At 42.2% G+C, this 15,450-nt stretch overlaps 1 protein-coding gene across 1 annotated transcript in view; it reads right to left on the bottom strand.

Moving 5' to 3' along the window:
• The window catches only part of SLC47A1 (solute carrier family 47 member 1), a 28,804-nt gene extending 25,932 nt beyond the window's left edge, over positions 1 to 2,872 (bottom strand). Inside the window, exons 1-2 of the mRNA XM_073234734.1 lie at positions 2,756 to 2,872; positions 517 to 618 (exon numbers count right to left, since the gene is read on the bottom strand). Coding sequence (XP_073090835.1) covers positions 517 to 603 — 87 coding nt within the window. The 5' untranslated portion in view covers positions 604 to 618; positions 2,756 to 2,872. The remainder of the gene's footprint in view (positions 1 to 516; positions 619 to 2,755) is intronic.
• Positions 2,873 to 15,450: the final 12,578 nt, after the last annotated feature.

The following is a 15,450-nucleotide window of genomic DNA, read 5'->3' as shown; positions in this document are numbered from 1 at the left end:
ACTTGGAGTTCCTCCTGATTTTAGGTTTGGACACTAAGATCCAGGATTTCATCGTCTAGTTTCATTGCTAGATTAGGACTCTCAGAAAGACAGACAAATCATGAGCAGGGGATTTCTCCTGATGAAGTCAGACTTCAACCCTGCTTTTACAATTCCCTTCTCTCCAATGTGGGACCAAGATTGGGAGCCAGAGCTCCACAGATTACAAATTAGCTCATGTGGGAGTCAGAATAATGGCCCACCAAAGATGTCCCTGTCCTAATCCCTAGAACCTGGGAACATGTGAGGTCACATGGCAAAAAAGAATTAGGATTGCAGGTGGAAATAAGGTTGCAGCCCAGCCAACACCCTGATTTTAGGCTAGTGAAACCTATTTCAGCCTTCTGACCCCTAGCACTGTAAGATACTAAGCTTGTATTGTTTTAAGCCGCTAAATTATGGTTATTTGTAACTAACAGCAGCAAGAGGAAACTACTACAGCTTTCCTAAATCCCTGTTAAAAAGTTCCACACGTACTGTCATTGCAAGCATGACAGCATCCAATTCCAGCTTCCCCAGGTGGCCACAGAACACGGAGCTTATGAAACTGATCAGAAACACCATCAGCTGGGCCAAGAACTGGGAAGAGAGAGAAAACAAGCGCTAACCATCACAGCAGAAGGAGGTGTGTGAGGTTCCTGGGGCACCCCACCTTCTCTTAGTCAAAGTAAAGAGATTCAGTTTATGGTGAACCTCTGCCAACTTTCACAGGCTAATGTGCAATTTCTGGTCAGCTCCTTGAAAAATATTTTTAAAGTTCATTTGCAATCACTATCAGAATTGCATTTTTGAGAACTTCCTAGCTTTTTAAAATTATTTTTCACTTTTGATCATATGGAATTTTCTTTGAAATTTTTAGAGGCTTCCTGCCAAGATAACCCCCTTGTTATTCCAGATTTCTAGTAAGGACCGGAGAAAACACAGCCTTCAACAGCCAGCAAAAAATTCCACAGACAGAAGCACCTGAGGCAAAAATGAACTCATCCAACTGGGCCAGTGAGATCCAGAATCCTGGGGAGAAACGTTACCAGTCTGCTGAGCACCTTTAATTCTTGAATTCTGGGAAGCATCAGATATGAGGGCAAATTCAGCTTCTGGAAATTCTAGAAACTATGAATTGCTCCGCATTGCTTTAGCTGCATGTATGGAGACACTATTTCCTTAGGTCAAAACCACCTTTCCTTAAAACCACCTCCTGCCCCCCACCTCAGACCCAGGCAGTGCAGTACCTCTTCAGAAAGCCCCTCTATCCTGGGAGGCTTATTCGTCCAAGAAAGGGATTCATCTGACTCCCACTGACTCTGAGCACGGGAAAAGAGGGGCGTCTCCTCCTCTACCATGCCCCCTGGGAAACAAACTCACAACAGATGGGAATAGACATGGAGACCAAGAGGGACTCCGTATACAATTCACAGGTGTCTAAACAGGTGCCTGAACTCTATGGCCTCATTGGGGAAGGCAGTCCCATAGAAACACACAAGCAAAGGAATGGAAGGAAATGAAACCTCTTGGTGGTGAAATTTCAGGTTTTTTCTTTTGTTTGTCTTGGTTTTCTTTTTCTTCTCAACAGCAACTCTGCCAGGGAGTGTTGGGCCAAACAAAGCCCAATTCCATTATCCTCATTTTATGGATGAATAACCAGGGGCTAAAAAGAGGTTATGAGACTACTCAGTTTCACATGGTTGTTTCCTAACCTACCTTCTGAGGCAGGGAATTGGGCCCCAGGCATTCCAAACCACGTTTTTTTTCTGTTCTGCAAAAGAGCGTCACAGACTCCTTCCTGTCAGTTGGATTTTCGCTTCATGGTTTTGTCCCTGGCATTATTCTTGCCACTATGCACACCACAGAAAGCATCACAAGATCCCACAAACTACGGGGCCACCTTACCAGACGGTCACACTTAACCATCTTACCCTTTGCAGGTGCAGAATGTCAACCCCATGGCCAAAGGTTTATTCAAGCCTTAAAAACACACAGGGTTCCTCTTGCCCAATGAAATGGCTCTGGTACCTCCTGGATTGAAAACCACCCAAACAGCCAGAACAGAGTTGGGATTTTATTTTTTGTGGTTCTTGTGGTTTTTAAAATCCACATTACTTTTAAATATACAACCCGGAAAGAGCTCTAACCTAATGATTAAAAAGAAAAAAAAAAAAACCTTAACCCAAAAGAGAACCACATTAAAAAAACACAAAACTTGGTGGGAGGAGAGCGTGAGCCTGGTACCTCCATGCAGAGGTTGACGCTAGATCATCTGAAGGACGAGTTTTGGAGACCTAAATTCTAGGCAGACAATTCACTTCCTCCCTGCCTCGAGAGACACACCGGGGTCCCCCACTGCCCGTTTGCCACAAACCAAGCTCCCGGTTGTTTTGAGGTTCTGGTAACGGTCTTGCTTCGCTGAAATCCTCACCCAGAGAGGTACCCGGTGGGGCGCCTGCAGGCGAGCAGGTCCACGCTCCCCAGCGCACTTTGGATGCTGGCCCAGTGCATCACCTGCGCCAAGTGGGTCCGCCTGGGGTGGGGGTGGGGCGGCCGGGACGCCAGCGGAGGCGCGGAGATGCGCGCCCTGCCCCCTCTGGGCACGGTGCTCCCAGCGTCCGCCGGGCCGCGCACCTCCAGCTCGCTCTATCCCCACCCCACCCCCAGGTCACCCTGACTCGGGTCCTCGGGCCCCCAACCTGCCGGGGTCCGCCTCCAACTGAGACCACCTTACCGCGGGGCCCGCCAGGACCAGGAGCGCCCACAGCTCCTCTCGGAAGGCGGACGACAGCAGGAAGTGTGGCCCGCTACGTCCAGGGGCAGCCCTCCGGCCCCTCTGGCCGCCGCCGGGCTCCTCCGCTGCCTCCCGCCCATCCCCAGCCCTAGCTCCGCCTACAGTCCTGCCCAGCCCCGCCCAGCCGAGAGCGCCCCGAGCCAGCGTGCGACCCTGAGCGCGTCCCTGGCACCTTTGCACCGCTGCAGACTCCGGCGGTTCTTGTAGAGACGCACGAACTCCTTGACTTGTAAAGTTTGGCAACGTTCTGGAGAGTTTTTCCAGGGGCCTGCATCCTCTGAGCCTCAGACGCCAGGGCATGCTGGGACCCTGCGCCTCCTCCCGGGTTTTAAGCCTCTTGAAACGCGTGGCGTGGAAGGACCTAGAGTTCTCTCTCCGTGACCCGGTTGGCGACTGGCCAGGGCGCATAGCGGATTCCTCGGTGCTTGGGTACCCGCTTCGCACATTGCGCTCAGCACAAGCTCTGAGACTGGGTTTCGAACTTACGCACTCCTTTCTTCCTACCAGTTGTTTCATAAAAGAATGTAGAATCTGACAAGATAGAGCAACAAGCGCGCATTTTCCTAGTAGGACAATTCGTGTTCGCGGGTGTTCTTGGATGTTTATCCACCCGCCTGATGTGGGACAAGAGGCTGTGAGCGTCACAAACGTGGATCCAAGAGACATCTGCCGCGTTCTATCTGGGAGAGCATGGGCAACTTGCTTGCCTCCTAGAGCCCATTTCCTCATCCGTGAACTCGAAATCATTCCTACATCACCGGTTGTGGTATGAAATGAGATTGCATAGGTGGAACATGTGCCTGCAGACTGGTACAAAGTAATTGCCTAACAAATGTTAGTGACCAGGACCAGGATGAGTTCTGTGATACTGAAAATTAGTTCTGTTTTAAGTGACCCAACTTAATAGAAGAAAATGGAAAACATAAATCTGGGGGTGGGGAGGTCAGGGTGTCACATAACCTGGCAGTTTGGAATCAGGGATTTTAAAACAAGGGTGTCCATTCTCTCTTATCTCCCCCTGCCCTCTGCTCTCACCATTTTTTAAATTCTCTCCTTGATTTCATTCTTTCTGTAAGCAGTCTCTTTTTGCCTGTGCAGGGGAGGGTGGCCTTTAGTACCCTCGTTCCTGTCTTTCCCACCTGTAGGTCAGAAAATAAGACTCTCCCTGCCTCTCTTAGAGCTCCAAACAAACGAATAAACAAGCAAACAAAAAACGGGGAAAACTGAATTGGCCCTATGTAGGTTTCTTGCCCATCTCCAGAACAATCACACTGGCCAGGGAAATAGGGTCTTATGTTTGGCCAGATCTGGACCATGCACTCAGCTCTGTACCAAAAGGGTTGGGTGCGATCTTTGACTGACAATAGCCCCATCAGAATTGCATGTAGGGAATGGAGGAGGAGTTTCCCAAGAGAAATTAGGGTCCCCAGAGAAAAAAATCCTAGGATATACACTACATCTCCAATCACAGCTGTTCTTTAATAGTCTTCTGGAGTCCTGGCCAATGGAATAAGACATGAAACATACATGTAATATACAGGATGGACCTAGAGAGTATTATGCTGAGTGAAATAAGTCAGACAATGACAAATTCACTTAATTGTGAAATTCACTTAAATGTGGAATCTAAATAGCAAAATGAACAAACAAAACAGAAATAGACTCATAAACACAGAGAACAGACTGATGGTTGCCACAGGGGAGAGGGGGCAATGCATGAAATAGGTGAATGGGATAGATGTGCAAACATCCAGTTATAAAATAAATGTCATGAAGATGAAAGTGCAGCATAGGAAATACAGTCAACAATATTGTAATATCTTGGTATGTTGACACACAGCAACTATGCTTATTGTTGTGGGCATTTAGTAATGCGTATAATTGTTGAATCACTATGTTGTACACCTGAAACCAATATAATATTGTATATGACTGTTATTGCAATTAAAAAATTTTTAAAGAAATGTAATAGATAAATATTGGGAAAGAAGAGGCAAAAGCACTACTTGCAGGTATAATTCCAGACAATCTAAATAAATGGGGAAAAAGAGCTAATGGGATTAATAAAGGGGTTTTAATGAAGTTGTTACAAGCTCTTCAACAGATAATATCAGTCCTTTATATTGGTAATAATGTATATGAAAATATTGGAAAGGGAAATAGCAACAAGTAAATACTCCTTGTGATATAGGACATAACTCCCCACTCCTTAAAAGGTGCTGGGAGCGAGCCTATGGACTTTTAAGCAATACTAGTTATATAAGTCTTAAGACAACAGCAATCATTTCTGCAGTAAGGCAGAGTTGCTCTCCTAGCCAAATCAATATAGATCTTGCAGTCAGATTGCTAAGCAATGTTTCCTCCTCTGTTCTTTCCACTAGCCTTCTAACCCTGCCAAACTCCTGCTTCTCAAGAACACCCGCTGCCCCAGGGGAAAAGCCCCACCCTTAAACCTCCCTCCCAAGGGTCCCCACCCACAAGATGGCGAACTTCCTGCTTCTCTTCCGGGTCCTCGGTTCCCGCCGGCGCCACCTGAAGCCCAATCACCTCTCTACACGTTCCCGCCGGCGCCAACTGAAGACCAATCACCTCTTTACATATATTTTCGTCACAACCTATATAAATTTAGGCTGAGAAAAATAAAATTGGTCAGCTTGATCAGACAGCCTGTCTTGCTGTCCATTCTTTGTGTCTCTTGCCCCTTCATTCTCTCCTCCAGGCCGTCGACCCCTGTTGATAGTCCTGCAGGTCGGGACAAAAAGGGTTGTATACAGTGACTTCCTTCCGAAAAGCACAGTATGGAAGGGGGAAAATCGTAACTTTACAAGAGAAACCTGGCAGACACTACCTCAACCCGATGATCAAAGTTAACATCAACAGTGATAGATCATACTGTAGTATGTACCTTAGAGTCTTAGGGCTGCTGTAACAAATTACCATGTGGCTTAAAACAACAGAAGTGAGAGGAAGAGCCAAGATGGCAGCATGAGTAGGGCAGCAGAAAACTCCTCCGAAAACCATACATATTTTTGAAAATACAACAAATACAACTAATCCTAAAAGAGACCAGAAGATACAGTACAATAGCTACGCTACATCTACAGCTGCGAGAACCATCATGAAGGGGATAGGATAGAAGCCGTGGCCTGGTGGGACTCAAGCGCACCCCCGGCCCCAGCCAACCAAGGGGAGGAGAGGAGTCAGAGCGGGGATGGAGAGGGAGCCCAGGACTGCTAAATAGCCAGACCTAGCCATCTGCACCAGAGCACAGACACACAGTGCATAGTGTGCTGGATACTAGGGAAATGGGACAGTAAAACCTGCGAGCGGGTCCCCAAAGCCAGCGCCCCTGGAACAAAAGAAAAGCGAGTGCTTTTTGAAAGACTTAAAGGGACAGGGGCCTCACTACTGGACAGAAGCGTCCCGGCACACTCAGCCCAGTGGCTGGGAATTCCGGGAAAACTCAGGTTCTCCAGCCCCATGGGAGGCAGCGCAGCTCGGAAGCCCCTCATGGCAATAAACAGCCTCCTGCCCATTCCCTTCTGGCACAGCCCCGCCATAGCAGGAGAGAGGCCTGGGAGTGGCTGATCCCACAGCAACTAGCCAGAGCCTTCTCCGCAGTCACCCGGGCCAGACTCAGAGGCCCCACTGGTGTGCAGCAGCCCAGCACAGACAGAGGAAGCCAGGACAGGTGCGAAAGGTTGCTGCTCTCCCAGGAGAGCAACCTGCCGGCTGTCCTGCCCGCTGTGGCTGAGGAAATAAAACCAGAAGCTGCTCCCATTGTGCAGGTAACCAGCACAGGCAGTGGAGAAGGGCAAGGCGCAGGAATGGACGTTGTTCTCCCAGCTAACACACACACCAACTGCCTACAACTACCTCTATCACCATGAAAAGGCAGAAGTATTCGATCCAGTCCAGAATTACCCAAACAACCCCCAAGAGGGAGCCTGGGGAGATAGATTTAACCAATCTTCCTAAAAAAGAATTCAAACTAAATGTCATAACTATGCTGATAGAACTGCAGAGAAATATGCAAGAGCTAAAGGATCAAGTTAGTAGGGAGAATAAAGAAATAAAACAATCTCTGGAAGGACTTAAGAGTAGACTGGATGTGGTGCAAGAGGCCGTTAGTGGAATAGAAATCAGAGAACAGGAACACAGAGAAGCTGAGTCAGAGAGATATAAAAGGATCTCCAGGAATGAAAGAATATTAAGAGACCTGTGTGACCAATCCAAATGGAACAATATTCGCATTATAGGGGTACCAGCAGAAGAAGAGAGAGAAAAAGGGATAGAAAGTGTCTTTGAAGAAATAATTGCTGAAACCTTCCCCAAATTGGGGGATGGGGGGAAATAGTATCTCAGACCATGGAAGCCCACAGAACTCTCAACACAAGGGACCCAAGGAAGACAACATGAAGACACATAATCATTAAAATGGCAAAGATCAAGGACAAGAACAGAGTATTAAAGGCAGCCAGAGAGAGAAAAAAGGTAACTTAAAAAGGAAAAACCATCAGGCTATCATCAAAGTTCTCAGCAGAAACCTTGCAGTGCAGAAGAGAATGGCATGATATATGTAATGCAATGAAACAGAAGGGCCTAGGACCAAGAATACTGTATCCAGCATGATTATCATTTAAATATGAAGGAGGTATTAAACAATTATGAGACAAGTAAAATTTGAGGGAATTTGCCTCCCACAAACCACCTCTACAGGACATTTTAAAGTGACCGCTCTAGATAGAAGCCCTCCTAAGGCTAAATAGATGTCACCAGAGAAAATAAAATCACAGCAAAAAAGCAGACCAGCCAAATACAAACTAAAGGCAAAAAATAAAATCAATTACTCACAAAACCAGTCACAGGAAACACAAAAGAGTACAGAATAAAACACATAATATATAAAGAATAGAGGAGGAGGAATAAGAAGGGAGAGAAATAAAGAATCATCAGACTGTGCTTATAATAGATTAATAAGTGAGTTAAGACAGACAGGTAGTAAAGAAGCTACCCTTGAATGTTTGATAACCACTAATCTAAAGCCTGAAATGGCAATAAGTACATACCTATCGATAATCACCCTAAATGTAAATGTACTTAACGCACCAATCAAAATACACAGAGTAACAGAATGGATAAAAAAGCAAGACCCATCTATATGCTGCTTACAAGAGACTTGTCTCAAAGCCAAAGATATACACAGACTAAAAGTGAAAGGATGGAAAAAGATATTTCATGCAAACAACAAGGAGAAAAAAGCAGGTGTTGCAGTACTAGTATCAGACAAAATACACTTCAAAACAAAGAAAGTAACAAGAGATAAAGAAAGACATTACATAATGATAAAGGGGTCAGTCCAATAAGAGGATATAACCATTATAAATATATATGCACCCAATACAGGAGCACCCACATATGTGAAACAAATACTAACAGAATTAAAGGAGGAAATAGAATGCAATGTATTCATTTTAGGAGACTTCAACACACCACTCCTCCAAAAGATAGATTCACCAGACAAAAAATAAGGTCACAGAGGCACTGAACAACACTCCAGAACAGATGGAACTAGTAGAGATCTACAGAACTGTACACCCAAAAGCAGCATGATACACATTCTTCTCAAGTGCACATAGAACATTCTCCAGAATAGAGCACATACTAGGTCACAAAAAGAGCCTCAGTAAATTCAAAAAGATAGAATTCTACCAACCAACTTCTCAGACCACAAAGGCATAAAACTAGAAATAAATTGTACAAAGAAAAAAAGGATCCCAAACACATGGAGGTTTAACAACATACTCCTAAATAATCAATGAATCAGTGACCAAATTAAAATAGAGATCAAGCAATATATGGAAACAAATGATAACAAAAGCACAAAGCCCCAACTTTGATGAGACACAGTGAAGACAGTTCTAAGAGGAAAGTATATAGCAATCCAGGCACACTTAAAGAAGGAAGAACAATCCCAAATGAATAGTCTGAAGTCACAATTATTGAAACTGTAAAAAGAAGAACAAATGAGGCCCAAAGTCAGCAGAAGGAAGAACATAATAAAGATCAGAGAAGAAATAAATAAAATTGAGAAGAATAAAACAATAGAAAAAATCAATGAAACCAAGAGCTGGTTCTTTGAGAAAATAAACAAAATAGATAAGCCCCTAGCCAGACTTATTAAGAGAAAAAGAGAATCTACACACATCAATAGAATCAGAAATGAGAAAAGAAAAATCATGGTGGACCCCACAGAAATACGAAGAATCATTAGAGAATACAATGAAAACCTATATGCTAACAAGCTGGAAAACCTAGAAGAAATGGACAACTTCCAAGAAGAATACAACCTTCCAAGACTGACCAAGGAAGAAACAGAACATCTAAACAAACCAATTACCAGCAAAGAAATTGAAGAAGTAATCAAAAAACCACCTAAGAGCAAAACCCCTGGTCCAGATGGATTTACTGTGGAATTTTATCAGACATCCAGAGAAGATATAGTATCCATTCTCCTTAAAGTTCTCCAAAAAATAGAAGAGGCGGGAATACTTCCAAACTCATTCTATGAAGCCAGCATCACTCTAATACCAAAACCAGGCAAAGACCACACCAATAAAGAAAATTACATACCAATATCCCTGATGAACGTAGATGCAAAAATATCCAACAAAATATTAGCAAACCAAATTCAAAAATACAACAAGAGGATCATACACCATGACCAAGTGGGATTCATCTCAGTGATGCAAGGATGGTACAACATTCGAATATCCATCAACATCATCGACCACATCAACCAAAAGAAGGACAAAAACCACATGATCATCTCCATAGATGCTGAAAAAGCATTCGACAAAATTCAACATCCATTCATGATAAAAACTCTCAACAAAATGGGTATAGAGGGCAAATACCTCAACATAATAGAGGCCATATATGATAAACCCACAGTCAACATCATACTTAACAGCAAGAAGCTGAAAGCTTTTCCTCTAAAATTGGGAACAAGCCAGGGATGCCCACTCTCCTCACTGTTATTCAACATAGTACTGGAGGTCCTAGCCATGGCAATGAGACAAAACAAAGAAATACAAGGAATCCAGACTGGTAAAGAAGTCAAACTGTCACTATTTGCAGATGACATGATATTGTACATAAAAAACCCTAAGGAATCCACTCCAAAACTACTAGAACTAATATCTGAATTCAGCAAAGTTGCAGGATACAAAATTAATACACAGAAATCTGTTGTTTTCATATACACTAACAATAAACTAGCAGAAAGAGAAATCAGGAAAACAATTCCATTCACAATTGCATCTAAAAGAATAAAATAAATACATAGGAATAAACCTAACTAAGGAAATGAAAGACCTATACCCTGAAAACTACAAGACACTCTTAAGAGAAGTTAAAGAGGACACTTACAAATGGAAACTCATCCCATGCTCTTGGCTAGGAAGAATTGATATTGTTAAAATAGCCATCCTGCTGAAAGCAATCTACAGATTCAAGGCAATCCCTATCAAAATACCAACAGCAGTCTTCAATAAACTGAAACAAATAGTTCTAAAATGCATACGGAAACACCAAAGACCCCAAATAGCCAAAGCAATCCTGAGAAAGAAGAATAAAGTCGTGGTGATCTCACTCCCTAACTTCAAGCTCTACTACAAAGCCACAGTAATCAAGACAATTTGGTACTGGCACAAGAACAGAGTCACAGACCAGTGGAACAGAATAGAGACTCCAGATATTAACCCAAACATATACGTTCAATTAATATATGATAAAGGAGCCATGGACATACAATGGGGTAATGACAGCCTCTTCAACAGCTGGTGTTGGCAAAACTGGACAGCTACATGTAAGAGAATGAAACTGGATCACTGTCTAACCCCATGCGCAAAAGTAAATTCAAAATGGATCAAAGACCTGAATGTAAGTCATGAAACCATAAAACTCTTACAAAATAACATAGGCAAAAATCTCTTGGACATAAACATGAGTGACCTCTTCATGAACATATCTCCCCAGGCAAGGATAACAAAAGCAAAAATGAACAAGTAGGACTACATCAAGCTGAAAAGCTTCTGTACAGCAAAGGACACCATCAATAGAACAAATAGGCATCCTACAGTATGGGAGAATATATTCATAAATGACAAACTCGATAAAGGGTTGACATCCAAAATATATAAAGAGCTCATGCACCTCAACAAACAAAAAGCAAATAATCCAATTAAAAAATGGGCAGAGGAGTTGAACAGACAATTCTCCAAAGAAGAAATTCAGATGGCTAACAGACACATGAAAAGATGCTCCACATCACTAGTCATCAGAGAAATGCAAATTAAAACCACAATGAGATATCACCTCACACCAGTAAAAATTGCCACCATCCAAAAAACAAACAACAACAAATGTTGGTGAGGTTGTGGAGAAAGGGGAACCCTCCTACACTGCTGGTGGGAATGTAAATTAGTTCAACCATTGTGGAAAGCAGTATGGAGGTTCCTCAGAATGCTCAAAATAGAAATACCATTTGACCCCGGAATTCCACTTCTAGGAATTTACCCTAAGAATGCAGCACTCCAGTTTGAAACAGACAGATGCACCCCTATGTTTATCGCTGCACTATTTATGATAGCCATGATATGGAAGCAACCTAAGTGTCCATCAGTAGATGAATGGATAAAGAAGATGTGGTACATATACACAATGGAATATTATTCAGCCATAAGAAGAAAACAAATCTACAATTTGCAACAACATGGACGGAGCTTGAGGGTATTATGCTCAGTGAAATAAGCCAGGTGGAGAAAGACAAATACCAAATGATTTCACTCATATGTGGAGTATAAGAACAAAGAAAAACTAAAGGAACAAAACCACATCAGAATCACAGAACCCAAGAATGGGCTAACAGTTACCAAAGGGAAAGCGACTGGGAAGGATTGGTGGGAAAGGAGGGATAAGGTGGGAGGAAAAAGAAAGGGGTCATTATGATTAGCATGCATAATGTTGGGGGGGCATGGGGTGGGCTGTGCAACACAGAGAAGACAAGTAGTAATTCTACTACATCTTACTATGCTGATGGACAGTGACTGTAATGGGGTTTGTGGGGGGGGACTTGGTGATGAGGGGAGTCTAGTAAACATAATGTTACTCATGTAATTGTAGATTAATGATACCAAAATTTAAAAATGATAATAATAATAATAATAATAATAATAATAAAACAGAAGTCTGTTCTCTCACAGTTCGGGACTCAATTCAAGAAGTTGGCACGGGTTCTTTCTTGGGGGCTTTGAGGCAGAATCTGTGCCATGCTTGTCTCTGAGCTTCTGGTGGTTGCCCGGAATCCTTGGCATTCGTTTGGTTGTGGCACCCTAATACCAGCACATGACATCCTCCCCCTCTGTCTGCCTCTGTCTCTGTTTTCTCTTCTTAGAAGGACACCAGCCATTGGTTCAGGGCCCACCCTGATCCCAGTGGCCTCATCTTAACTTCTTCAAATCTGCAAAACACCTCTTTCCAGATAAGGTCACATTCTGAGCTTCCAGGTAGACCTGAATTTTGGGGGATGCTATTAAAACAAGAATTGTACCCTTGATATGATATAATGGAAATGTTGCTTTACCTCTGGGGTCTTCCTCCCCAAAACAATAATCCCCAAACCCACAGTCTAATCCTTAGAAAAACATCAGATAAATCACAATTGAGGGATGTTCTGTAAAGTACCCAACCAGTTCTCCTCAGAACTGTCAAAGTCAACAGAAACAAGGACATTCTGAAAATCTGCCACAGGTAAGGGGAGCCTAAGGAGGCATGATGATAAAGGGTAAGGTGTTATCTTGGGTGGAGTCCTGAAACACGGAAAGGGCAGTAGGCAAGAGGGAAGGAAATATGAAAAGGGTATGGACTTTAGTTAGTAATAATGTATCAGTATCAGCTCAGCTCCTGAAAATTACCACCTAAATAGAACCAGAGCACTTCTTCCAATTGCTGGAGCAAAGAGCTAGAAGAGATTCCCTGCAGAGGTTTAACTCTGGACAGCAAGCAAAACCAGCAAAAAAACTATGGAATTGGGCACTTGAGGAACGCTTTTAAGTTTTACCCTTGTGGAGAACTGAGAGCAACACTTGTGGCTTTGTAGTGGTCTTCAGGGGGTTCCATTTAATAGGGAACAACATGCATATTGAACTGTTTGACCTATGTTTTGGTGTTCTCCAGCTTTCTTCCATTGGGATTGAAAGAATCAACGCTATATGCAATCCAGCCAGAGCAGGGGCATTTCTGTGCTGTGGCAGATCCTAAAAAAAAAAAAAAAAAAAACTGCCCAAGAATAATTTTAACATGAAATATATATGACATTCACTTATGAATTTTAGAAAAGACTTCAATTAGTTAGATGCACATCATGTTCTTGAGGAGGACCAGTCTTTCTAATGAATATATCAGGTTTTAGTTCATGCAGATATATTTCATACTTTAAAAAAATTTAATAGTGTTTCTAAAAGCATCTGAGAATGTAAACAGGTAAAGTTATGAAAAAATTTTTTCTAATAAAGGAAAGTAATGGGGAAAGAAGTAGTTCTGCCAACTGATAATTCATTTTAAAACACTGCATTGTTAGTATAAGACTGATAACTAGATCAAGGGAACAGTACCTTGGGCCTTCACTTCTATTAGAATGTCACATCTATGAAGGTCCATTGGAATCAGTGAAGATGGAAAGCATTACTTTATAGTTGCAGAAAAACCTGCTTGACTGGAAAGTGTTGGGATTTTGCTTGACTGCATTATGTCTACAAATTTATTCAGAAAGAATGTGCCTCATTAAAAATGGAGTCTTCCAGTTTATTCACACTCCTAGCTCAATTTCTGTTTCCCCTGGGTGGGTAATTGACTTTGCTGATGATGTTTGATAAATAGTCATTATTATGTTCATAGATGGCTGTTAACTTGCTAAGAGATTTTGTAAAATCATCTACTGAAGTTGACTTTTATGATCTTTTTCAGTATTAATTTAATAACTACATTTTTCTTTTCTTATAGGTTGTTAGAGTTCATCATAGGTTTCCTAAAGTTTACCCATCATTGATTCCTGGAATAAATGTCCCTTGATTATGGTGTATTACAGTTAGTATATAGTGCTGCATGTATTATTAACGTTTTGTTTAGGATTTTCGTACCTGTACACATAAGTAAGACTCTCTTGTATATGCATTCACGCACTGTCTTTGTCCAGCTTAGGTTATTAATGTCATGTGTAACCTTGTAGAATCAGTTATGGAACTTTCTATTTTTATGCTTTGCAATTACTCAAATATAAGAATTATCTGTTCTTTGAAAGTCTGTTATGAAAAGCACTGTGGTGGTTCCTCAAAAAATTAAAAATAGAAATACCATTCAAATCAGTAATTCTACTTCTAGGAATTTACCCCAAGAAAGAAAATCCTTGATTCAAAAATATATATGCACCCCTATGTTTATCATTGCATTACTTAAATAGCCAAGATATAGAAGCAACCTAAGTGTCCATCAGTAGATGGATAGAAAAAGAAAAGTGGTATATATACACAATGGAATATTATTCAGCCATAAAAAAGAAGTCCTGCCATTTCCAACAACATGGATGGATCTAGAGGGTATTATGATCAGTGAAATAAGCCAGGTGGAGAAAGACAAGTGCCATATGATTTCACTAATTTGTGGAATATAAAAGTAAAGCAAAACAGAATGAAGAAAGCAGCAGTAGATTTATAGACACTGAGAAGGGACTAGTGGTTACCATGGAAGAGGGGTTGGGGTGGGTGAGTGGGGAGGGTGAGGGGGATAAAGGGACACAAAAATTCTCAATCATAATATAATTTGGTCACAGGGATGGTAGTACAGCATGGAGAATATACTCAATGAGTCTGTAACATCTTCCTATGTTGACAGACAGTAACTGCACTAGAGGGGGTGAGGATTTAATAATGTGGGTAACTGTTGAACCAGTGTGTTATATATTTGAAACCAATATAAAATTATATATCAACAATACTTCAAAAAAATCAAAAGCAGAAGCAGAACCAGACTTGGCCATGAATCAGACATAACCTGGAAGAGAATATGAGTCAGAAAACACAGGGTCACTGGGAACCAAGCTTCACTGCTTCATGAGATTCACACTGGGCTAGGACAGCACAAACTGCCCTTGAATTGCAGTTTTCTTGGCTCTGTTGAGCAAGTGGTCCCAGGCTTGGTGACTACTTGGGGGTGGAAGGAAGACCCAGAAATGAATGCATGTTCAACAAGATAAGAATGTTACTTGCAAAATTGTTCCAAGGTCAGACTTCAGAGAATGGATTGCCAGATACAGAAACACTACAGGTATTTGAAAGAGTGAGGAAGAATCAAGATTTCTAAGGTTTGTACCAAGTCCATCTGTTCCTATAAGAAAAATAAAACAGCAAAATTTTCACATGAAAATCATACCCATAAAGGTCATGACACATCGCCAGATACTGGCATTACAAGTTAAGGAGCAGGATTTTAGGTCAGGGAGTCAACAACTTGCAGGAAAGGCTCAGGTTTCACTGATTTGGGTGCCAAAACTGATGGAGTGACCCTGGGGTTTGGGT

Source organism: Manis javanica, chromosome 4, assembly GCF_040802235.1.
Source record: "Manis javanica isolate MJ-LG chromosome 4, MJ_LKY, whole genome shotgun sequence".
Classification (NCBI taxonomy): Eukaryota; Metazoa; Chordata; class Mammalia; order Pholidota; family Manidae; genus Manis; species Manis javanica.
Note: the sequence above shows the minus strand (reverse complement) of the source record. Positions and strands in the feature narration are given on the sequence as shown.